The sequence below is a fragment of the Eschrichtius robustus genome, chromosome X, assembly GCF_028021215.1.
Source record: "Eschrichtius robustus isolate mEscRob2 chromosome X, mEscRob2.pri, whole genome shotgun sequence".
NCBI lineage: Eukaryota > Metazoa > Chordata > Mammalia > Artiodactyla > Eschrichtiidae > Eschrichtius > Eschrichtius robustus.
In genome coordinates this window covers 108,797,329-108,823,206 of record NC_090845.1, presented here as the reverse complement: position 1 = coordinate 108,823,206, position 25,878 = coordinate 108,797,329, and the positions used below count along the sequence as shown (strand labels likewise).

Here is a 25,878-nt window from a genome sequence, read left to right as displayed (position 1 = left end):
TCTTCTTGAATTTCATATAAATGGAATCATAGAGGGTGTATTCTATTGTATCTGGCTGCTTTTGCTCAACATTATGTCTTTAGGATTCATTCATATTTTTGCAAGTATTTGCAGTTCTTTGATTTTCATAGTTAAAAGATACTCCATTGTATAACTATACCACAATTTATCTCTTAGGCTACCGATGAACAATTTTATTGTTTTGAGTTTTTGGCTGCTGCCAACAGTGCCAATAGAACCATTCTTATACAGGTATCTTGGTGTACACAGCATGTGTTCTTGTGGGATATATACTGAACTGTAGAATACATACATTGTATGTGTGGCTAGGTTCTAGATTGTGATTAACTTTAGCTCTGCTAGATACTGCCGAACTATTTCAAAATATACTCCCACCAGCAGTGTATGAGAGTTCACCTTCACATCCTGGCTAACATTTAATATTGTCAGACTGTAAAATTTTGGTCAATATAATATGTATCTAATGTTATTTTCTTGGGGCTCATATTTTCATAGGCATTTTTTCCCAATTTTTAAAATTGAAGTGTAGTTTATTTACAATATTAGTTTTGGGTGTACAGCATAGTGATTCAGTATTTTTGCAGATTATACTCCTTTATAGGTTATTATGAGGCAATGGCTATAATTCCCTGTGTTATACAGTATATCATTGTTGCTTATCTATTTTATATGTATTAGTTTGTATCTGTTAATCCCATACTCCTAAGTTGTCTCCCCCTCCCCTTGCCCCCCGTCCCTCTCCCCTTTGGTAACTACAGGTTTGTTTTCTATATCTGTGAGTCTGTTTTGCATATGCGTTCATTTGTAGCATAGGAGTCTTTTTCTGTGTTATTGGTCATTTGGATTTCTGGTTTATTGTGAAAGGCCTCTTTATATCTTTTCCTCATTTTTCTGTTGGATTGTTTGCATTTCTTTCATTGATTTGTAGGAGTTCTTTCTATAGTCTGTATTTGTCCCCTTTGTGGGTTACATTGTATGTGTGGCAAGTATCTTTTGTTATTCTTAGGCTTGTACTTCCACTCTTACGGTGGTGACTTTTGATGAGCAGAAGTTCATTTTAATGTAGTTAAATTTATTAATCTTTTACTTTCTGATTAGTACTTTTTTGGGTTTACTAGTTTCTCTCCATTTTCAGGTTAATGAACTTATCCTATGATTTTCTGGAAACATTATTTTGCTCTCCCTTTTTAAGTCTTACCTAACTGGAGTTGATTTTTATGTGTGCTGTGAAGTAGGGGTTGCAATATATTGTTGTGGTTGATGTATATGAAGAAAGTTCAGCCTCACACATAAATAGTTGGCAAAAGGAGGAGAATTTTAGTAGCCTTTTCAGATAATTGTAGATATTCTTTGATATCATGTCAAAATTTGTCAGGTGGTAGTTTCTTAATGGTTTGTTGCAATGCCAAATCCAAAACCGTATCAGTGTACTTTTTGTACTTTGTTAAATTGAAATCCAATTTTTCTCTCTTTTACTTGGAATCTGTCTTTTACCCATGCATTATTTTGCAACATCATGCATTGGTCAGTTGGAAAATATTGGTTCACTGAATGATGCAGCACTTCCAAATATTGACACAATACATTGTATAATATAAAAAAAAAACCACATTCTTTAGTATCATCACTGAACTTATCAGGAAAGTTTTTATGAATTGGGAACTAGCCAAGTCCGTGGTGCCAGATAAAAGTTTTCCAAAATTCTAATTTTTTTTGAAACCTTACATTTTATCATTGGCAACAAATACTCTCAGTTGTTTTCCTTGAAGTGACTGGCTCTCTTGGTTCATTTTTGAGAAAATGCCTGCCAAAGACCCAAATCCGAATAACCATAGTTTGTCAGTTCTTTCAAGTAAAAATGGTGTTCTGTGAAAAAGCAGCTAGTTCAACTCAGAATACAAACAGTCGTATAGGTGATTTTCCTGGAGACAACCATGATATTTTGGTGTGTGACAGAAATGTTTTATGTATACTTTCCAATTTGTCACATAGAATATTAAAAATACATATTTTTAAAAAAGGCATGTTCTCAGGGCTAGGATTTATTAAAATTAATAATTTTCACTACTTCATTAAGGGCATTTTCTTTACTGTAGATACAAACACATAACATCAGATAAATCTTAACACATTTTTAAGTGTACAGTACAGTATTGTTAACGGTAAGCACAGTGTAGTACAACAGATCTTTAGATCTTTTTCATCTTGCATGACTGAAGTTTTATACCCATTGAACAGCAAGTTCCCATTTCTCTTTCCCCCTAGCCCCTGGCAACCACCGAAATTCTACTTTTTGCTTCTATGAGCTTGATTACTTTAGATACCTCATATTAAGTGGAATCATGCCATATTTATCCTTCTGTGACTGACTTACTTAGCATACTATCTTCAGGACTCATCCATGTTGTAGTACATGACAGGATTTCTTTGTGCCTGAGTAATGTTCCATTGTATGTATACACCATGTTTTCTTTATGTATTCATCTGTTGATGGACATTTAGGTTGTTTCTATCTCTTGGCTATTGTGAATAATGCTGCAGTGAACATGGGAGTGCAAATACCTCTTTGATATCCTCTTTTCAACTCTTATGAGTAAATACCTGGAAGTGGGATTGCTAGATTGTATGGTAGTTCTAGTTTTAATTTTTTGAGGAACTTCCATACTGTTTACCATTTTACATTCCCACCAACAGTGCACAGGGTTTCCAGTTTCTTCATATCCTCCCTAACGCTTATTTTCTGTTGGTTTTTAAAGAATTAATTTTTTTAAACAGGTGTTTTAAGGTTCACAGAAAAATTGAGAGGAAGGTACAGAAATTTCCCTTACCCCCTGCCCCCGCACATGCACAGCCTCCCCAGTATCAACATCCCCCACCAGAGTGTTAAATTTGTTAACAACTGATGAACCTACATTGATACATCATAACTGCCCCAAATTCAAAGTTTACCTCTGTGTTCACTCTTGGTGTTGTACATTCTATGCATTTGGACAAAGGTATAATGATGTGTATCCATCATTATAGTATCAGAGTATTTTCACTGCCCTAAAAATCCTCTGTGCTCTGCCTATTCATGCTTCCCCCTAACCCCTGGCAACCATTGAACTTTTTACTGTCTCCATAGTTTTGCCTTTTCCAGAATGACATTTAGTTGGAAACATATACTATGTAGTTTTTTCAGATTGGCTTCTTTGACTTATTAGTGTTCATTTAAGGTTTCTCCATGTCTTTTCATGTCTTGATAGCTCATTTCTGTTTAGTGCTGAATAATATTCCATGGGGTCAGTGTACCAGTTTATGTATCCATTCACCTACTGAAGGATATCCTGGTTGCTTCCAAGTTTTGGCAGTCATGAATAAAGCTGCTATAAATCCATGTGCAGGTTTTTGTGTGGACATAAGTTTTCACCTCCTTTGGTAAATATCAAGGAGAGTGGGATTGCTGGATTGTAAGGTAAGAGTATGTTTAATTTTGTAAGAAACCACCAAACTGCTCCAGTGTGGCTGTACCATTTTTCATTCCCACCAGTGATGATTGAGAGTTACGTTGCACCACATCCTCACCAGCATCTGTCGTTGGCAGTGTTCCAGATTTTGGCCATTCTGATGGGTGTGTAGTGGTATCTCATTGTTTAAATTTCCATGTCCCTGATGATATATGATGTGGAACATCTTTTCATATGCTTATTTGCCATCTGTGTATCTTCTTTTATGAGGTGTCAGTTAAGGTCTTTGCTCATTTTTAAATTGGGTTGTTTGTTTTCTTATCGTTGAGTTTTAAGAGTTATTCGTATATTTTGGATAATAGTCCTTTATCAGATGTCATTTCTGGTTTTTTTGTTGTTGTTGTTTGTTTGTTTGGGGTTTTTAAATTATGACCACCCTTACAAGTGTGAGGTGATGCCTTATTGTGGTTTTGATTTGCATTTCTCTGATGATAAGTGATGTTGAGCATCTTTTCATACACCTATTGGCCATTGGTATGTCTTCTTTGGAAAAATGTCTATTCAAATTCTTTGCTCATTTTTAAATCAGATTTTTTTTTTTGCTATTGAGATGTAGACGTTTCTTAAATATTTTGGATATTAGCCCCTTATCAGATACATGGCTGGTTTGCAAACATTTTTTTTTCCATTTCGTAGGTTGCCTTTTCATTCTTTTTTTTTTTTTTTGGCCGCACCGTGTGGCACGCAGGGTCCTAGTTCCTTGACCAGGGATGGAACCCGTGCCCCCTGCAGTGGAAGCACGGAGTCTTAACCACTGGCCCACCAGGGTAGTCCCCTGCCTTTTCATTCTGTTCATTGTTTCTTTGCACACAATTTTTAGTTTGATGTCCCACTTGTCTGTTTTTGCTTTCATTGTGCTTTTGGTGTCATATCCAAGAAATCATTGCCAAGACCAATGTCGTGAGGCTTTCCCCCTGTGTTTTTTTTCTAGGAGTTTTACAGTTTCAGGTCTTATTTTTATGTATTTGATCTATTTTGAGTTGATTTTTGTGTATGATGTAAGAAGTGTCCAATTTCATTCTTTTGTATATGACTATCCACAATGCTCTTGAATTATCCATAATGCTCTCTAGTGACTTTTTCAGTTTAGTTGTTACATTCTTTAGCTCTAAAATTTGGTTCTTTTAAAATTTTCTGTCCTTCTGTTAAAATTCTCATTTTGTTCATGCATCATTTTCCTGAGCTCATTGAGCATTTTTATGATGGTTATTTTAAATTCTTTGTCAGATAATTCATATGACTCCAATTCTTTAGGATCAGTTTCTGGAGACTAATTTTGTTCCTTGTTTTGGGCCATTTTACCTGTTTCTTTATATTCTTTGTAATTTTGTGTTGGTATCCTTGCATTTGAAAAAACACTCTTATCCCAGTCTTCATGGACTGCTTTAGTACAGGGAAAGGCCTTTACCAATCAGCTTGGCTGTAGATTCTGGGGGCCTCTCAAATTTTTTTCTCTGGATATGTCTTCTCTGGACTCATGTGTAGATTGCAGATGAGAGGGATTTTCCAGTTTCTCTTTTTCCAGAAACCGGCACTCTCTTGCATTCTCTGGTGTCCATCTGTTGTACCATGGGTCCTGTGAAGCAGCAGCACACCAGGCAGCTAGAGTATGCTTAGTGGCTCCCAGGCAGCTAGAGTATGCTGGGTGCCATCAGTGCCCTAAGTCAGGCTAGACAGAAACCAGTCTCTCAGGCAGTCCCCCCTCCCCAAAGGCTGGGCTGTTGGACACTCTTCTTTCTCCCTTGAGGGAGAGATTGCCAAGCTGTTGCCCACTCCCCCCCCCCCCCCCCGTCAGAATGTTAGATGTATACATAGTCCAGTCTTCTCTTTCCCTCCTCAGGGAGAATTTGGGAATTGGGAGTTTCCTCCCAGTTGTGTGGTGTTGTGCCAGAAGGAGGGACTATGGTGAAAGAGTGTCTTGTGTTTTCCTGCGAGCTTTGATGCAGCTGGTTTAGTCCTCGCCTGGGGTGCAGGAGCCTCTTAACTGGTTTCTGAATTTCTCGTAAAGGGAATTGGGTATGTGTATTGTTGAGTTGTGTTTCTATGGGAGGAAGGAAGGCCTGGGGCTTCCTATTTTGCCATCTTGCTGAGGTCACTCCTATCAAGGACATTCTTAAGTGAAACTGGCTTTTGTTTGTGAATGGTCATGAAAGATATAATGAAACAGTTTGGTGACATCTTACATGAGACTGGCTATATTCTTTCCTTTGATTTCTTGATCATGAAGAATTCAATGAGACAGTTTGGTGCTACTGCCTTGATAAATATTAAGGTGCTAACTGTCTTACCTTCCTTTGCTTTTGAATTATTAGGGCAAATGTCATTACAGCAAAAAAAGGGAAATGAAATCTTAGTATTACTATGAATATAGTTTTGACCTTGCAGAACTCCAGAAAGTGTCTTGGGGATCAGGGGTTTGTGAACCACACTATCAGAACTGCTACTTTATCAAATTATAAGTTTTTTTCTATTCCTGATTTTCTAAAAGTCTTTTTAAAAAATAATGAATGGATGTTGAATTTTGTCAAATGTCTTTTATGCATAAAAGGACTTTTAGAAAATTAGGAATAGAACCTATTCCTGAATTATTGTGTGATTTTAAAAGTCAGTTTAATGTGGTGAGTTAATTTGAACCAACTTTGTGTATTTGGGATAAACCCACGTTAGCCTTGATGTATTTCAGTGTTTTTCCATTTATATATCTATCTCTATATATTTAATAGTACACATGTTTAAATACTATAAGTCACTATTATTATTATTCATTTAATATTAAATTAGAATTACCTATATACTTAGCACTTTTTCCCCTCATTTCTTGCTGCAACTCTAAGGTTCTATCTGGGATCATTTTTATCCCACCTGAAGAATGTCCTCAAGCATTTCTTTTAGTATGTGAACTCAATTTTTATTAGTCTGAAGTTCAGTCCTTATTTTGTCTTTTCTTGGAACTGTGTTTTTTGGGTATAGAATTTTAGGTTGACAGGTACTTTGTTTTAGCACCTTGAATGTATCTTCCAGCTATCAAGTGTTCTTGTTGAGACGTCATGAAGATACTGATTGCCTTTTTTTCCTCAGGTGCTTAAATGATTTTGTCTTTGGTTTTCTGTAGTTTTACTATGATATGCCCAGCTATGGATTTCACTTCAGTTCTGGAAAACTGAATTCTTGGCTATTGTTTCTTCAAATACTGCTTTTGCCCTGTTCTCTCTTCTTTCTGGAATTCCAATTAAACATACCTCTTTTCACTGTATACTGTATATCTATCCTTTGCTGTATTTAAATTAGTGAAGAAATATTTACCATACAAGTATCTTTTTTGAATTTTGAATTTTATGAAAAAAATGTCAACTTTTTGTTTTTAAACTTTGTTATTGGAAAAAAGTCTCAGATGAGAAAGTAGATATGATAGCTCCCCAATGAAATCATCAACCGACTTCAATATTTATCAGCTGCTGGCCGGTGTTGTTTCATCTATAACCCTACCCATTTCCCCATACTTTTGAAGTAAATATTTCATCGGTAGATATTTCAGCATCTATCTTTTAAAAAGTTATAAAATATTCTAGTTGACTCATAAATGTTAATTTTTAAAGTATTTGAAACAGGATCCAAGTAAGGAGCCATACACTGTGATCGATATATCTCTTAAGCCTTTTTCACCCTGAGGATCCCACACCATCTTTTATTTTCCCTTGTAATATATTTGTTGAAGAGACTGGGCCATTGTCCTATAGAGTTTCCCACAGTTTGAATTTAAGTTATTGCCCCCCCCCCTTTAAAGACAACTTCATAGATGGTGGTGTATTCTTGTATATCAGGATCAGGAGGCACATAATATCTGATTGTCTCTTGTGATGTGAACAGCCATTAATAGATGCTTAGATCCTTTAATTTATTAGGGACCTTAAAATGATGATGTTCTAATTCTACCATTCCTTCGTTTGTTAGCTGAAATACTAACAGAGGCATTTCTTATCAACTATTCGTTCATATACCAAAGGCAGAATAAGTGCTTGATTTTCATTCTTTATTTACCAGTTTTCAAAATAATGACTTGATTCACTAGCATCCTCCAGTTCTGACCAATTAGGGTTTATAGGTTTGTTTTATTTAAATTATAAACGAATGGATTTAAAAATATCGGATACATTTCCAGATATTTTTAGTTGATATAATTTGCTCTGTAAGGATTATCTATGTTAGGATTAGAAATTAATACAGATTATTTGTTTTATTCTAGTTTGCATTTATGCCGGATCCTCAGTGAAAATAAAAGCCATGATAGTTCGACTTATAGAGGTAAGACTTTTAAAAGTATCATAGGACTTCCCTGGTGGCGCAGTGGTTAAGAATCCTCCTGCCAATGCAGGGGGCATTGGTTTGATCCCTGGTCCGAGAAGATCCCACATGCCATGGAGCAACTAAGCCCGTGTGCCACAACTACTGAGCCTGCGCTCTAGAGCCCGTGAGCCACAACTACTGAAGCCCGCGCACCCTACCACCCGTGCACCACAACTACTGAGCCCACGTGCCACAACTACTGAAGCCTGCACAGTCTAGGGCCCGCGTGCTGCGACTACTGAGCCTGCGTGCTGTAGCTACTGAAGCCTGCGTGCCTAGAGCCCATGCTCCGCAACAAGAGAAGCCACCACAATGAGAAGCCCGTGCACCCCCATGAAGAGTAGCCCCCTCTTGCCACAGCTAGAGAAAGCCCGTGCGCTGCAACAAAGACCCAACGCAGCCCCAAAAATAAATAAATAAAAGTATCATAGCTATTATTTTTGGCTTGGTCAAAATTAATAAATATCCTGTTTTCTGTTAAATTTTATGAATAAAAGCAAAAGGTCTAAGATATTCACATTATATAAAGCTTTTATATGAATATATTAGAATTGAGATTAAAACTATAGTTATAGTAAGACTATATATCTCTGTGTATGGTTGTCTTTTGACCTGCATAATAGTCATATAATATTGCTTGGCTTTTATAATTGTAACATGGTATATTTACCTACATTTCAGCAGTTGCTAGCTGTAGTAAAACTTATACAGGCTAGGTATCAATCATAAACAGAAGAGAAGAGCTAGCACGGAAAAAAAAAACTATTCTGATCTTTTTTGCACTAGGAAACTTCCAGAAACTGAGGTTCAGTGTTTTTACTAAAGCTGGTTATGTTTAGGTGGTATCTGGGGATCTTGTTAAAGGTAGTGTCATGGAAAACATTAAAAGGAACGGAGTTGTTTACTACTGCATATCACAAATATGGTTTATTAAGTAAAATGTTATTAAACAGGGTGTAAATTTTTAGTTATGTTAATTTTAAAGGATTTGCTATTTAACTTTCATTAATTTAAAATTAGGTATATGGATTTAGAAAAGGAGGGGCAAAAACAAAAGCAGTAATGCCCAGTAAGTTTAAAGCATTTTCATATGTAGCTTTCATTGGGGATAGAACCCATAACATTTTTTTTTCAAATCTGGAAAAATAATTTATAGTCAATATTCTATTTTAAATAAAAAATTATTAGATAATTTTCTGTAGATAAGTTTACTTTTATCAAAAATTAAATATTACCTTAATATGAGAATATATACTTTTTGAAGAACGTTTGGGTTTCTGAATAGAAAGCATTTTTAAACAAATGAGTAAGCCATTTTTCTTTCTGTCATTTGGGTAAGACTTGTTAACATTCCTAGTCCAATCCCCAAAGTTATTTTCCAATCATCCTGCTTTTAAAATTGCATGATCATTCATAAAGATTTCTGAGGTTGATAAAATGCCTTCTTTTTTGAATAAGTCAGTTGACTGTCAGAAATGTAAGAGAGTAAAAAAAGATTCCTTTTTAAAAGCATTTGGATAGTTATTTTTTTCACGTTATGTTTAAAACAAGTTTCTAACTTCTCAGTTAACTTGGATCTTGTTTGCGATTGAAACCTTAAGTAGATAAAATAAGAAAAAGAATTCTCAGAAAAACTATAAATAGCGTAACAGGGTGATTACTCTTCCAGTTTTAAATGGGACTGTGTGGATGTTTAATAACTATCAGATTATTGTTAATTTGCATGGTTGTTCTGATTCATGTATGAAACCCCAAATAGTAGGAGTGTGGCCTCATTGACTCAGTTGCAGGTGTTCTCTCTTGCTTGCCCTTGCCTACTTCCTCAACGCATAACACTCTTTGGCTGATATCTGCCAACAATCAAGCTTTGGTCTGAGGGCCCCAGTGGGTAGTCCATGCAGGGAATTGAATGTTGTTTCTTCAGAATTTCCTTCGTCTATCTCAGGAGGATTGAGTTTGGGTGGTGTTCCTTGTGCCCTTTCCCTTTCTGCCTCTCCCTCAAATTGATTTCATTTCAGGCGGGCAGTTTCCCTTGCACACGCTGTTTCTCCTTGTTCTTTTTATAAGTCTCTTCCCCACCTCCCATAAAATAACATTGTAAGGATGGCTGATAAACATGAGTAGTCTTAGTGATATTCGACATAACCAAGAACTAGTGTCTAAAATGTTCAAATTCCACAAAGAATGTCTAGAAGTCCCTTTTACTTGTGGCTGTTCTTAAAGCTGCTTTTTCTGAAACGTTAGCATTTATTCTTTTCTGTGTAATTATAAGGATTGTAAGTTTTCCTCCCCACTGTAAATGTAAAGTTTTTCAACTTTAGTGCAGATTTTGCAGGGCTTTGTGGGACTAGCCTTGGTGGTCTTTAAGACACCACTTACTATTTCTGTGGATAAAATACGACAGGACTTCCTAGCCACTTAAATGGGCATTTAAATAACATGTGAATTGGGGACTATCTTTGCTACTTTGTGGATTACATTGTGATTGTTTTTATGTCACTTAGTGTCAGCAAGATGACCTGGGCCATTTGTTCTCTACTTTAATCTCCTTTGATAAAGATTAGAATTCCCTCAGCCCCTGTGAGTCCATATTCTTATGGGAATTTAGTTTATGATGCTCAGCTGTTTTGTGTTTCTAAGAGTGATTGCTTTTTAAAAAATCTTAGTTATCTGGATAACTTCAAATGGTTATTATTTGTTATAAAAGCATTTTATTAATGGAAATTGAAAGCATGAAATTGACCTCATATTCCTACCATACTAACAGAAATTTTTCCTTTGAATTTTAGTTTTTATATAGTTTACTATAAGCATAATGAAGGCATATTTGTGAAAAAGGTAGTATATATTTAATGGATTCTTCATAAGGAATTGGGATAATCTGGCTATATTTCTTTTGTGAATAATTTAATGGACAAATTTATTTCATTGTAAAATACTATTTTCATTGTTTAAAGGGGGATTGATAAAAGTTTTGATTTCTGTTATGTTCCTTTTTTGTGGCTAGTAGTAGACCAAAGGAGAAGATTTTTAAATATTTGATTTCTCGTTTAAATTTTTATTTTTTGGCCGCGCTGCACAGCTTATAGGATCTCAGTTCCCCGACCAGGGACTGAACCCTGGCCACAGCAGTGAAAGCACCGAATCCTAACCACTAGAACACCAGGGAACTCCCAAATATTTGATTTCTTAACTTGTTATATTGCCCTGAAAGATTTTTTGATTTATTTCAAAAGTGGATTATAAATTGACTTTATTTTACATTAATGTTTTTAGAGCTACTTGTTTTCCTACTTTTAATGAGAGGAAGGAGATAAAGATTTTAGTGTATGGGACTAAAGAAAAAGGTGGCTGGAAGGAGGTGTTCACCTGACCATTAACTCCTCCCCCCTCCCCAAATTCCTTCTCCAGGAAAGGGGGGCTATGCTAATTAATAGTGAATGAGACTACCGTACATGTGGTTGACAGTTCTCATAGGAGTGATGTTTTATGTGTGTATGTACATATGTAATTATGATCATCCCTTAGTATCTGCAGGGGATTGGTTCCAGGAGCCCCCTCTGATACCAAAATCCAAGGATCCTCAAGTCCCTTATATAAAATGGCATTGTACAGTGACTAAAGTCAGCCCTCCATATCTGTGGATGCAGAACCTATGGATACAGAGGGCTGAATGTATTTTAGTTTGAATTCTGATGGAAATAGAGGAGAAAATGAGATTTTGGGGAGAAATTTCTCTGACAGTAGGATATGGGTAAAATTAAATTTTATATTTACTGCTATTCCTTATCTGTTGTCAGTGTAGCCCTGCGATTAAATTGACTATAATCTGAATATAGTTAGAAAAATCTGTGAATCTCCTGGCGAGAAGAATGGTTAGTTTATATTCACTTGCTAGAGTTCTATGCAGTCATTAAAAATAATTTCGTAGACTTTGGTAGCACGAGAAAATGCTTTTAAAAGTGTTTGTCAGGTAATCAGAATACCAAATGATGTAAACTATGAATGCAAGTATGTAAAATATGTAGACATATAGAAAAAGATTGGAAGTGCTCAAGCAGTAGTTATGTTATAGTAGTGGAGTCAAGGTTAACTTTTTTCTACTCTTTAAGTATTGTGTTTTTGTGAAAATAAAAGGAAAAAATCTGCTAGAGAAAAGCATTAGAAGTATAGTTTTCTTAATCATTATTGATGTTTATAATAATTCCGAGAAGTAGGAAATACGTAGATCTTCCCCTAGAGAGTCTACCTTTCATGTTCAAGAGACTGTGTCATTATACTCTTTCTTTTATGTTTGACAGATTTCCAGCAAGCTCTTTATGAGTTATCATACCATGTCATTAAAGGAAATCTAAAGCATGAACAGGCATCTAATGTTCTTAATGACATTAGTGTAAGTATATATATGTTTTTTAAATTTGATAATTGTTACATATTTCTTTCTGCCTTTGATGCAAGGATCCCTGAAGTGTATAACTTGTGTTTCATTTTATTCAAAATTATAATAGTGAATGTTTTAAGATAATATTGGTAAGCCATTGTTGCTAGACAGAAATATAGGTATTTTAATCTTTTTCTCTGGTTGTGAGTAGAGCAGGAAATATTATGTAAGCTGGGAGGGCAAAAAAAAAAAAAAAGCTCCTATAAAAAAATAATTTGGTTAGACTGTTCTCCCAGTATAGCATAACAAGGCATTTTCTTTTGTTTGTGGTTATGTTTAGAAATTAAATGTATTTTAAAAATTGAGGATTAAATTATCTTAAATTGAGGTTGTATGATTCTAATGTTCACTTGATGCTAATTTTCATGTTGTTTGTTGTTTGCTTTAGAAAATAATAACTAGATTTTCCCCTAACCTTTAAGTGGTTATTCTGTTTCACTCTTTTATTTATTAGAGAATTTAAGTTAGATTCAGACCAGATACTTTCCATGGTTGTTTGGTATTTGAATTGAAAGATGAACTCTCAAATTGTAAGGGTGTTTATTGTAAAGCAGGAGTTAAGTTTCATTTTATTACAAGTGGTGTATTATTCTATTATTATTAGGCTGGGTTTTATTACACTTGTATAAATAAAATTATCTGCCCAGTTGAGAACAGCTTTCATAATAAGTATTATTGAGGTGGTACCTGGAGTTTCTTGATGTCAGTATGAATTTCCCCTGTGCTGCTTTAAGCTTCTGTGGCCTTTTTCTTTGTATGATTTTTGTGCTTTCCTGAGGATGGTCTTAAGGACTTTCTATGTTTAGTAGTTGTGATTTTTTCCCCCATCATGTTGAGATGTATTTGAGCAGTAGAGGTTCAATATGAGTTTCTCTTTTACCTCTAAACTGTCTCTATCTGATTAGCTTGTGTTGGAGTAGTCTACTTCTTCAACAACTAATATTCCATGTTTGAAAACTCTTGTCTTGCTCTGTTGTTTTGGAGCACTTGCATTCAAGTAGACATAGCCAAATTTCATAGCCCTTAAGAAGAGACTAATGTCTGATCGGCAGTTAAGGTTATTTCATTCTGTAAATTGGGCATCAGTATAGGGTTTAGTGTGTTAATGGAATTTGATTCTAATACTTTTCCCATTTATTGAAAATGAATAGTCCAAATGAACTTAATGTGTGTTTTGTTCTTACTTAACTTCCCTTTCTTTGAGTCCTTAGTGATATATATACTTCTGCAGCTGGATTCTTTGTCGTGGCTAGATTCTCATAGTCCTATATTGCACTGTCCCATATCTTAGCCACAGAAACATATCTTGTCTGTCTCTTACAGCTACCAGTTTTTCCTTTAGAATTATATTTCTTTCCTTTACTCTCTGAAAATAGGCTAATTTTAGGGTTGCTATAGTGCCAGCAAACTAATTGCAATAATTGAACTATGATCCTTACTAATGGAAAATGGCTCTAAAATTGGGTGTGGGAGTGGGAAGTCAGGAGACAAATCTAGGATAAATGCTGAAGTATTCATCCAGAAATGAGGGGAGAGTTTCGGGTCAGTTTCTCCAAAGGCTACAAACATCAGTGCATAAAGAAAATAAAGATAGATTTTTTGGTAATTATTTTCATCTTCATATTGCATTTTTTAGATTTTTGTTCTGATAATACTATGATTTTTGCATAGATCAGTGTTGACTCAGGCATGAGCACAACATTTAAAGTTTTAGATGAAAAATGTACCATATTTAACAGTCTTGCTTTAGGTAGGTGTAAGGTACTCCAAATTCCAGTGGTTTCTGACATGAAACTTCACTGGAAAAATGTTAACTCATTTGTGTTCTTTATTATTTCCTGAGGTGCTTGTTTTAAGTTTCTTTTTTTTTTTAACACAAGTTATTTCATGGTAGACATTTAAACATTTTTTCCAACCATTATCTCCCTCTTAATTTTCTCTGTATTATGAAACTTGAAAACTTTTATTATTTGTCAACATAGTGGTATTAGGGTTTTGTTTTTAAGTTTTACTGAAGAGTGTTATTCTGAAACCATAATAATTGCTAGTGTGCTATTCTAGTATTTACTATGAATAATTGTATTTTTTAAAATTAGGAATTTCGTGAGGATATGCCCTCCATTCTTGCTGACGTATTCTCCATATTAGGTAGGTATTAATAAGCCTTTATTTCACCTGTAAAAAGTGTTGTTTGGTAAATTAATGTGCTATGTTAAATAAAATGCTTTCTTTCAAACTAAGGATTTTACAAATGTTTCTACAAATCTAGAATATATTGTTTTTTTTTACTTTATAGGGAATATATATTGTAAGTCAAATGTGAGTACAGTTACTATTTATAAGCTGGCTTTAAATAGTTTTAGTGTATAATTCAAATAGCTTGAGTTTTTCAGAATGTATCTTTATATAAAATTGAGCTAAATTAAGTCATTTCAAGTAAAAAAACCCAGGTTTTCTGAGGTTAAGTTAGTCTGAATTATTCAGATTTTAGTAACCACATAATATTATTCAATGCAGATTATCAATGAATGTCAGAATCTCAAACTTAGGATACTCAAGAGGTATTTACTTTACTATTGTACTCTTCTGATTCTTCTTAATTTTAGAGAGAGCAAGAAGAGCCAAAGTAATCAAAAGTACTTTTGTTTTGAGGATGAGAAACCAGCTTTGGAAATAGCAACTTCTCTATTTGTCCAGAATAAATAAGAATTCATGCAAGATAAGAAAGGAATATTTCTTTGACTTAGAACAAAAGGTAGTGTCCCTCCATGGGAGGCATGGATTTAAAAAATAATGTATATTACAAATATATTTCTCTGATTTTAAATCTGAATTAAAGTATCTTTGAGCACAGTTTTCCTCATCAGTCTTATGCATTCTGTAACTTTGATCTGTTAGAAAACATTACCAAACATTATAATATTCGCTTTAAAATATGACTTCTCCTCTGAGAGTTTGTCAAGCTGGAATGAATTATTTTAGCTCGTTAATCTTAACTCTTAGAATTAGATAGGTTACTTAAATGTCTTACTGAGAATCCCAAATTTGGTTGCAACAAATCTAAATGTCTGGTCCTTGATCCTTCAGGACGTTTAAGATTTTATAACAACAGTAAGGTTGGGAACAGGTCAAAATGTGTGTGGACCGTGAGTGATAAATGAAAAGACCATTGATTGGTGACCGTTATGTCCCCTTTTTGTTTTGTTTTCCTGGCGTAATTATTAATTGTGCCTTCTTTCAATCTTCAAACTATCCTGGTTTAGATGATAAAGTATTTGTTCATGCTATCTATTGGATTGATTGATTTATGCCAACAACAAAAACCTTTTAAGCTTAATTTTTAGAGCAGGCACTAAAGATGTTATATTATGTTACTAATAAATATAACACGAGACAGGTTTCAATTTAGAAAATTGTTTGTTTTTACTATAAATTTTTAAGACTTAAAGAGTGATTTGTAGGTACCATTGTGTGGAAGCTGTTGTTCATTGATAGTGTCAGGAGTACATTTTATATCTTTCTTTGGGTAATCATCAATTATCAGCTTACTAGTAAGTTCTAGTAATTTCTTTTTTTTAATTGACTTATTAGGATATATTTTCCCTTCATAGTTATTTAGTTATATAATATGAATTATTATTACAAGTCATGGCTTTTTACTAGTAACATGAATTCATGAAGATGATGTTTGGTTGCTCTTGGGAAATTTCTTTTAGCCTATCCAGTCCATTTTTACAAGCAAGATTAGGACGGCAAACTTGGAAAGAGAATTTCCCTCACCTGCCCCCTCACTCACGTACCCCCACCCTTGGCAGAAAAAAAAATGATCCAAGGGTGACCCCAGACCAAGGTAGGGGAATAGGAGTAAGAACGCGAGCTACCTCTAATAATAATGATGATGATAATTATAATGATGATCACAGTATTAATAATGTAGGTGCCATTTTGGAGCACCTTCTGTATGTTAAGCATTTAATTTCATTTTAATCCTCACAGCAATTTCTGTAAGGTAGAGATATGGATCAGAAAATCAAAGCTCAGAAAAGTGATTTTTCAAGGCCACACAACTAGTATAAGGCAGGGTTTGAACCTGGGTCCTTTTGGTTCTAGAGTCCATGATCTTTCTAGTATATCATGTTCTCTTTCTAACATTTTAACGGTTATAAGAGAAATCAGTGCTGTACTTTCCTGGTTAAGATAACAATATCCTTTAAAAGATTAATCATGTAAGGGTGAGGGGGCCTGAGAGCTATATTAACCCGAAAGGAGAGTCTGATGTGACTTGATGCACTGATGGGACCTCTGAGCTGGGTTAGGTGGTTGGTGATACTGGGCCTAGAGTTGGAAATGGCTGAGGGCTTTTTAGGAAAATCAGAGGGAAATTAAAGAAAACTTATTAGGTGCTGATTTGGGGTTGAGGAGTCAGAAATAATGAATGAATAATGAATGGTTTCATAAGTTAGAACAAAAAGAATAAAGAAAACAGGGAAAGCATAATTGGGATAATAGAGTCCTGTATTGATTATTGAGATAGTTTAGCCAAGAAATTTACTGAGGTCCCATTAAGCATTTGCTAACATGGTCAGAACCCAGAGAGTTGTATCTTAATCAGGTCCGATGGCTAAGAGGAGAGTAGACTTTACTTGAAGAGGATGAACCTGCTACCCAAATGCTCTCATCCTGGGGACTTTGGAGGTAGATCTTAGGGACTGTAGGGCCTTTGAGGGTAGATAGATATTGGTTAAAAGAATAGGCCCACTTTAGTCCTGACCCCTCAAGATCAGTATCCTTGAAGTTCTAGGCTGAGGAGGGACCAGAAGACTAGATAATGAGGAGACAACTAGGAGTCCCTGGAAGGGATTGTTGAGATACACACGGATTAAAAGTCTTATTGATAGATTGAGATTGTACTGCAATTTACATTGTATAAATTACACCCCGAAATTCCCTTAATACGCTTGAGCTGACTGTGTGTTTAGCTGTAGTGGCCAGAATACTGGGAGATGGCACTGTCCAAGAAGGAAAAGTGGAGAAGGGCCAGGAAAATGTGGATGTGTTTAATGGTAGGTCCTCTTCTCTTTTGATTCTTAGTGATGGCAGTAGAAAGTAAACTGAAGCAAAGCAGTTGTAGGATGTCTGTCTGGGGGAGCCCTGGAACTCTTAGAGGGCAATTTTTATTACATCACTAAAAATCGGTGCCGTTTTCTATAGCACATTCTAAATATGAATTGACTTTAAAAATAAGGTAATGGTGTGTAATCAGTTAAAACAATAATCCTGAGATCAATTTTGTAATCCTGCTAATCCTGGTTGAAGTTTTTGATGCTTAGCATTTAGAGCTAATTGCTTATTTCCTCTATACTTTAGATCAGAAAATTGTTTGACAAATTTTTTGAATAATGTACTGAAACTCAAGGAGGTCTCAGTTTTTAAAAAAAATATTTCAGTAGGAAGAAAATGAAAATCTTGAGTGAAGTTTTGTTTGCTGACTAGAATTGTAATTCAAAATAGGATGTTAAAAATATCTTTTAATACAGTTTTCATAGAGTTGGTGACCAAGTAGCTTGGTTAGAACATGGTACCAAGGTGGCCAAAGTCAAGGGTTTGATCTTCATGAGTAATAGGATCTTTAGTATTAGAAGAGATCTTTGTTGTCACCCAGTTCAGCTTTTTACCTTAGCATCTCTGACATGTGGTTGTTTAAACTTTGCTTGAATGTTTCCCTTTTTTTTTTTTTTTGGGCCGTGCTGCGTGGCTTGTGGGATCTTAGTTCCCCAACTAGGGATTGAACCCTGGCCCTTGGCAGTGAAAGCACCAAGTCCTAACCACTGGACCGCCAGGGAATTCCCAAATGTTTCCATTTTTGAAAACAGTATTTTTTGGAAGCTTTGTTGCTTGCAGTGCCTTAGCACATAGCTCCATAATCAACTTACCATTTTATGGATATGCCATTGGTCACAAGGTCAGTTTTTCAGTATCAGGAGAAATTATAAATATTTATAAATTATAAGTATTTATAAATCTTTAAGTATTCATATGCACGTGAAGGCCTGCTTATGCTTACCACAGTTTAAATTTTTTCTCCAAATTCAGAATGAGGCATTTTAAATTTAGCTAGTTTTAAAGAAAACAGGTATCGTATTATAGTTCTGGGGTCTAGAAAAATCAAACTTTCATCTTTCTTTTTCTTTGTCATTATAGATATTGAGACAAATTGTTTAGAAGAAAAAAGCAAGAGAGACTATTTTACACAATTGGTATTAGCATGTTTGGTAAGTTTTAAAAAATACTTTCCATTTCTAAATTTTATGTGGAATGATTGTAATCACAGATAATCATGTTAATGGAGGAGGATATTGACATTCAGTTGACTATTCATTATAAGGTGAGATTTGGGTTTTGAAATGGAATGCTTTGTAAAATTAGACATGCTAATTTTTTTCTACGAAATAGGCATGCTACCATATCACTTAAACTATCTATGCATAGAAAACCTTTGGTGATATTCCTGACCTAGTAAGTTCCTAACTAAGGAACAGGTAAGCATCTATCAAGTGAGTAGAAATGATATGGACAGCTTTTAAACTGAACAATTTTTCATAAACTATTAGGCAAGGAGAAAAAGAATGGAGGTAGTTTAAAAATAATTAATTCTAGAGCTCATCATAATCATTGTCTAGCAAACCATTTTATGTTCATAAATTTAAAACCAAGGCGGAATGCCATTATTCAGACCTGGAAGAATGTCCTTGTCTTTGCTGCAAGGACAGACAATAGAATTTGACTTAAACAGTAGAAACCAAAGGAGGCTGAAATGCTGCATTATCTTAAAGAAAATTCAGTTGACAAACTCAATTTTAATCAGAATTACATCTGTAGTTCTTGTCATTTGTAGGTTGTGTACAGCATGGCATATAATTTTTAGTGAATTTTTTAAAAGCTGTATGTTTCAGTACTTGGAGAGTCATCATTTTTGTTAGATTGAAGTTCCAAGCCTTTTAATAAAGTTGTTGATGTATATATATAAGGTGATTTTAATATTCTTATTTGGGGAAATTATTTTGAATATGTTTTAAGATTGTGAATGCATAGTTGGAATGCTGAGGAGTAAATGGCCTTTAATATTTTTTAATACAGTATTTAGTTTCAGACACAGTTCTAAAGGAACGCTTGGATCCAGAAACATTGGAATCGTTAGGACTTATCAAACAATCACAGCAATTCAATCAAAAGTCAGTTAAAATCAAGACAAAACTCTTGTAAGTACAAGTATTTTTATGTTGCAGATCAAGTACCTGAGCATGTTTTTTAGTTCTCATGTTGAATACTAGAAGTTTCTAAAGGCGTTTTGAAGATTTTTGTTGTTGTTGCTGTCAGCATGTGTCTTGTGTTTTTTCCTTTTAAGAGTAGCCTACGGTTATTGAGTCAGCAGTGAACTTTACCTGTGTGAAACCAATGTTAATTTTTTTCCATGTTAGAAGTTAAAATCATATTCAATGCTTTTATTACTACCAATAAAATAATTTACACCTGTGGCTTTAAGGTATATTCTTGTCAATGATGGAAATAGTGTTATATGTTATTAGCGATATCCTTTCCTTGTGTAATTAACACTGGGGTGTCCCTTAAGAATCACTGTTATTTTCTATCCTAAAAGATAGACAAAGAGGTAAACTTTCAACAACTGTTCTTATGATTGTTTTATATAAGAGAGTAAGAAAATTCAATGAGAAGAATACAATACTCTTATGCAAGCTTGTTAATTGAAATTAATTTTATCTGCTTTATGATGTTTAATTTCAGTTATAAGCAGCAAAAATTTAATTTGTTAAGAGAAGAAAATGAAGGTTATGCCAAGCTGATTGCTGAATTGGGGCAAGATTTATCTGGAAATATTACCAGTGATTTAATCTTAGAAAATATCAAATCTTTAATAGGTAAGACGTATATCTATATATACTATGTGTTGCTAAGATAAATTTTTTTAACTGTTGAAGAATATCCATAAAGACAAAACTAGTGCATTCCCTATAGTTTTTTGTTTTTAAATTAAGAAACGAGAGAAGTGTCTAGCTTGTACTTTTAAGATTATTATCAATAATAAAAAAATTTGGGATGATATTTATAAGAAATCTTTTTGTTACTCTTACCTTCGTGTTTGTATTAGTTTCTGCTCTCTAGTATTTCTATCTTTAATTTTTAAGTATTTTCCAATAATTTTATGGAGGGCAGAAAATAAGTAAGCAAACATGAAACTTTAATAAAATCTTCGGTGAACTCTTGAAATGTGGAGATGTTTAGTTCTTTTGAACTTGATTTTAAAAATACCGAGCAACTTTGATACACATTTTATTTTATCTTTACAACAGTCTGTTAAAGTAAGTGCAGATGTTGTAAAAGTGTAACAAATAGGAAAGTGTTACTTTCCCTACCTTTTAAATAGAATTTCTTTAGCATTGTTCTTTTTATTTGCATTGAGCATTTGGAGGAAATAGTTAGTTGGCTTCTATAGAAAGGAGGAATGAATGATAGAAAAATAGGGTACTCCTGATTTTTCAAGAATGGAAAGAATTTTTGCTATTTGTTAGGTGTTATGCTATCTCAGGGAAGATTTTGCAACACCTAGATGTCTTAAGTTTTGAGACCTGTTGGAAAAGTCATATTTCCTGCTTCACTGGTTATATTTTAGAGGATGCTTACGCTCAATTCTCAGTTCTTTCTCTGTTTTTGAAATTTATGGATGAGAAAGAGAGAGGAGGTGTCCCAATCCTTATCCCCTTTCTCCAGTGGGGACCCAGATAAAACCAGATTTACTACAGTAATTTTTGTTTTTAGCTTAAGCTTTTGGTGGCCAACAGGTATAGAGGTAAGGAGCTTTTAGTTTAAATTTACCCTTTTCTTTGAAGTAAGTCTAGTTCTGGCAGCTGATTTAGTCTCTTTGCTACTTTCTTCCATTGTCAAATTAACACCAAGACTGGCAGCCCTCTAAGGCTTGCTTACCTGTGTAGCAGTGACCCATTAAAAAAAAAATCCTCCTGTAGGGTTTCCTTTCTGTTCTTTCCAGGGTAGGCTCTACATTTTTCCTGCAGAATTTTGATCTAGTTTGAGATGTTTGTCAGTACTGCCTTGCTATAAGTTTGTCTTTCCTTATATACTGCCATGTACTCTCTTAAGATGGTATTCCCCACAAAAAAATTCTCTGCTGTATAAGGTTCTCACTTTTTTTTTTTTTTTTTTTTTTTTTTTACTTTATCTGCTTATTTGTTGATATCTCTTGTCTGTCCTTGTTTCTTCTATTTTTTTGTCCTTGTGAGTTTATACTTTTTTAGTCCTTTGTTATTTTGGGAACATTTCAAAGAGGGATTTTCTTGAAAGTGTGCTTTTATCTAACTGGGAAAAATGTATGCTGTGTACTTTCTTTTCTTGAACTATGTCCCCATAGAGAACAGGTTATGTTACTGTCTCTGAAGAACAGTGTGACAGTCACAACTGCAAGCTCATAACTCACATGGATATTCCATGAGTATAAACAATTTGATTTCTTGGGCCAGACCTCTGTTCTAGTCCGTCAGGTGTACTGCAAAGCACGCTAGCCCAGAAACACTCAAATGCCACCTCCTCAGTGTAGCCTTATATGGCCACCCCCCACCCCGACACTCCCTGTGGTTCACTGTCTTTCTTCTGAGCACTTAACACCATATAATGTGCACCGTATTTTATGCCACACCCCCACTGGGATGTAAGTAAGCTCCATGAGGACAAGGGTTTTTGTCTGTTTTGTTTAGTACCTCTAACCTCAGTGCCTGGTACGTAGGTGTTGGATAAATACTCATCAAAAAATGAATGAATGTTTCCCCCTTTCTAGTAGAGTTTATAGTGATTCTTAGCCTCTTTTCCCTGACATGGAGGATTTGAGAAAGTTCATCTTCCTGGCTTAGTGTTTGTTTCTCTTTGGCTAGCTGATTCCCTCCTCCCCCATTGTCTGAGAAAGGAATTTTTCATTGACATTAAAGTTGAGGTTAAGACTTCAATTCCAGTGAGTACTCACTCTTTAAGAGGTAGAATTTATCGGATTCCCCCTCAATGCAGACTTCAGGTAGGCCTTGTCTCATCTGTCCAGAGCAGTTCACTAACATAGCATCCTGCTTTTCATGGCATCTTTGGATGAGTTTCCTCTTGTTTATTCCCATTGCTTTCTCTTTAGGAGCAACCTAGGCAGATAATACCTTATACAAAGCTATCTCAGGTCTGATCTCCTTCACCAGCCATTGGCAGAACTGATATCTGGTTTGGGAGGCATGCATTTTTTAAAAAATAAATTTATTTATTTATTTGGCTGCGTTGGGTCTTCGTTGCTGCACGTGGGCTTTCTCTAGTTGTGCCGAGCAGGGGCTACTCTTCGTTGTGGTGCACGGGCTTCTCATTGCGGTGGCTTCTCTTGTTGTGGAGCAAGGGCTCTAGGCTCGCAGGCTTCAGTAGTTGTGGCACGTGGGCTCAGTAGTTGTGGCTTGTGGGCTCTCTAGAGCTCAGGCTCAGTAGTTGTGGCGCGCGGGCTTAGTTGTTCCGTGGCATGTGGGATCTTCCTGGAACAGGACTGGAACCCGTGTTCCCTGCATTGTCAGGCGGATTCTTAACCACTGCGCCACCAGGGAAGTCCCGAGGCATGCATTTTAGATACACTTATATTTCAGGGTACTTGGTCTGATCAGGAGAAATCCTTATTTATCATTCTATAGTTAAAAGGTGGTCATTTGCTCCCTAAAAGATTCTGGCACATTGAAGTGTTTATGTCCTAAATATAATAAACAGTATATCCTATCAGATAGCCTTGGGCTGTTTACTGCAAGAAAGCAAGGAATAGGAACCATTATGAGTCTGCCTGGTGTTTGTCTGACAGTAAGCTTGAAAAACTTAATAGGAATGGATAGTGATTATTAGTCCCTTGAGCTGCCATATCATAGATGCCTCTCAAATGATCCCTGCATCAAGATGGCAAAAAGCATCTTTTAGAAATTAGAGGAAAGGATATCAGAGATGGACTCTTTGGCCGTGCCACGTGGCTTGGGGGATCTTAGTTCCCTGACCAGGGATTGAACCTGGGCCCTCGGCAGTGAAGGCACGGAGTCCTAACCACTGGACTGCCAGGGAATTCCCAAAGATGGACTCCTTTGATTGCTGAACTAAACTATAAGCACTCTACTCTTCTGAATGCCCTTTAAAAAAGTAATAGCTAGGTATTCTTTTATTTCTTCTAAATTAGTGGTCAGCAAACCTTTTCTGTAAAGGATGAGATAGTAAATATTTTTTTCCTTTGTGGGTCATATGGTTTTTGTTGCAGCTACTCACTTTTGCCATTGTAGTGTGAGAGCAGCCATGGACAACATGTAAATAAATGAGTGTGTCTGTGTTCCAGCACAACTTTATTTACAAACATCGAATGGATTTGACCCATAGGCCATGGTATGCTGATCGCTGCTCTAAATCAGAAGTTCTGGCTAAAAATTAGTCATGGAGCTAGCTTACTTGAGTTTGTTTGTTTGTTTATTTATTTATTTATTTATTTAGCTGGCTGTGCTGGGTCTTAGTTGCGACACGTGGGATCGTTGCCATGTGCAGGATCTTTGTTGTTGTGTGTGGGATCTTTAGTTATGGCATGCGGGCTCTTAGTTGCGGCATGTGGGATCTAGTTCCCTGACCAGGGATCGAACCCAGGCCCCCTGCATTGGGACCGTGGAGTCTTATCCACTGGACCGTCAGGGAAGTTCCGAGTTTGGTTTTGGAGACTGAAAATGGTTCTTCCTGGTTTTGGGTTTAGTGGTCCAGGATCTTTTTGGCCTTGGCTCTCTGATCCTTTCCTTCTCATCCAGAATCAGAGCCCTCTTCACCAAACCTCAGGACCTTCATTTGTCGCCTGGTGTCCAAGATTGTAGATTTGGCTGGAGATGGGGAAGGGTGGGGTGAGAGTCTCTCCTCCTTCAGTCTCACAGGTCCTCTTGGTTGCTTGTTAAGTGACCAGAGAAACATTAAAAACAAAATAAAATCCCAAGTCAAATGATTTTATTCTTTGGTAGATTATGGGACATTTAATCACTTTGACTACATTATCTTGAGTGTACTTAGTATTTTGTCTTTGGATCAGTATGGATATAAGAGCCATTAAGCCTTGAAGCTTCTTATCTTTTTGTCAACTCTCTCCTATCCCTTGGAAAGGGAAACCAGTTGACTGCTTCCTTTCCCTAAGGTTTTGCTTCACTGGAGTTTCTTTACTATACACTAGTTATGAAGAAGTTGTTTATCTCTACTATGAAAAAGAAGACAGCAATTGGTGTTCTCAAGCATAGTTGTTTTTACAGTTATACTTTTATTTTGTTGGGTGCATTTCTCTGCATCTTGGCTCTCTGGTTCTTGCCTTGAGATGTGCAGTGTTTTGCAAATACTATTTCTTAGAAATGGTCTAGCATAAGTTATTAGCCTGTTTTAGTCCATTCAGGCTTCTGTAACAAAATACCACAGACTGGGGGGCTTATAGACAATAGAAATGTACTTCTCACAGTTTTGGGGGCTGGAAGTCCAAGATCAGGGTGCCAGAATGGTTGGGTTCTCATGAGGGCCCTCTTCCGGGTTGCAGACTGCTAACTTGTTGTATCCTCACATGGTAGAAGGGGCAACGGAGCTCTCTTCTTAAAGGGCATTAATCTGATTCATGAGACTATGCTCTTATGACCTATTCACCTTCCAAAGGCCCCACCTCCTAATACCATCACACTGGGCATTAGAATTTCAACATATGAATTTTGGGGGTACAAAAAACATTGAGACCATGGTATAGCCTGTTTCTAAAGTAATTCTACATGCCAGAGCCAGATCATGTCCTTTTGTTCAAAACATGGTTTTTCTTTGTCTTGTAAGGTTTATTCTGTCAGGAACATGATGGTTGACGCTATCATTCTGTTTTCTTGTCTGAAATGTACAGGCTGGACATCTCTTCCAGTCATGTTTACAATATTACCTTGGCCTTTTTGTTTCTGTTAAGAATCTCAATTTGACCTATTCTTAAAAGAACCATTGTCACTTTTATCATATTTTTGGCCTCTAGTTGCAATTACTTGCTCTAATATACTGGCCATCTTGTCCATCTTTGGGGAGCCTTCAGTTACTTTTCAGTGCATTTTTTCAAAGATGTATCATCCAAAAGGTGTGAACTCTCCTCAAGGGTAGGGAAGGCATTTTATTAATCTCTGTATCACAAGCACCTGGCACATAGTGGGTAGTTATTTAATGTTTATTTAAATGAAGGAATGAATCCATGGCCATTACAGGTCCACCATTTAAAAATGTTTCCGCTTCCGATATGATTCCCTGTTTGTTCCTCAAAAGGCATGTGTGTGTGTATATTCCTTAATGTAGCTGGTGGTAGAGGTAGGGAGCTAGGCTTATGATCTATCTCAAGATCACATGACTGTTGATGCTTGGGCTGGATAAAAGCCTTTTTTAAGATGTTTGAGCACAAGAGTGTCTGTTCTACCACAGCTGCCATTAGAAAAAAATTATTTTGGACATTCCAAG

The 25,878-nt window shown here is 35.6% G+C and overlaps 1 protein-coding gene across 5 annotated transcripts in view; it reads left to right on the top strand.

The window, feature by feature from the left end:
- THOC2 (THO complex subunit 2) overlaps nucleotides 1–25,878 on the top strand; it is a 105,398-nt gene that overhangs the window by 6,597 nt on the left and 72,923 nt on the right. For all 5 annotated transcript variants that reach the window (XM_068532461.1, XM_068532459.1, XM_068532458.1 and 2 more), the window contains exons 2-7: nucleotides 7,771–7,829; nucleotides 12,173–12,264; nucleotides 14,409–14,460; nucleotides 18,514–18,584; nucleotides 19,450–19,571; nucleotides 20,116–20,249. In XM_068532461.1, coding sequence (XP_068388562.1) covers nucleotides 7,771–7,829; nucleotides 12,173–12,264; nucleotides 14,409–14,460; nucleotides 18,514–18,584; nucleotides 19,450–19,571; nucleotides 20,116–20,249 — 530 coding nt within the window. The remainder of the gene's footprint in view (nucleotides 1–7,770; nucleotides 7,830–12,172; nucleotides 12,265–14,408; nucleotides 14,461–18,513; nucleotides 18,585–19,449; nucleotides 19,572–20,115; nucleotides 20,250–25,878) is intronic.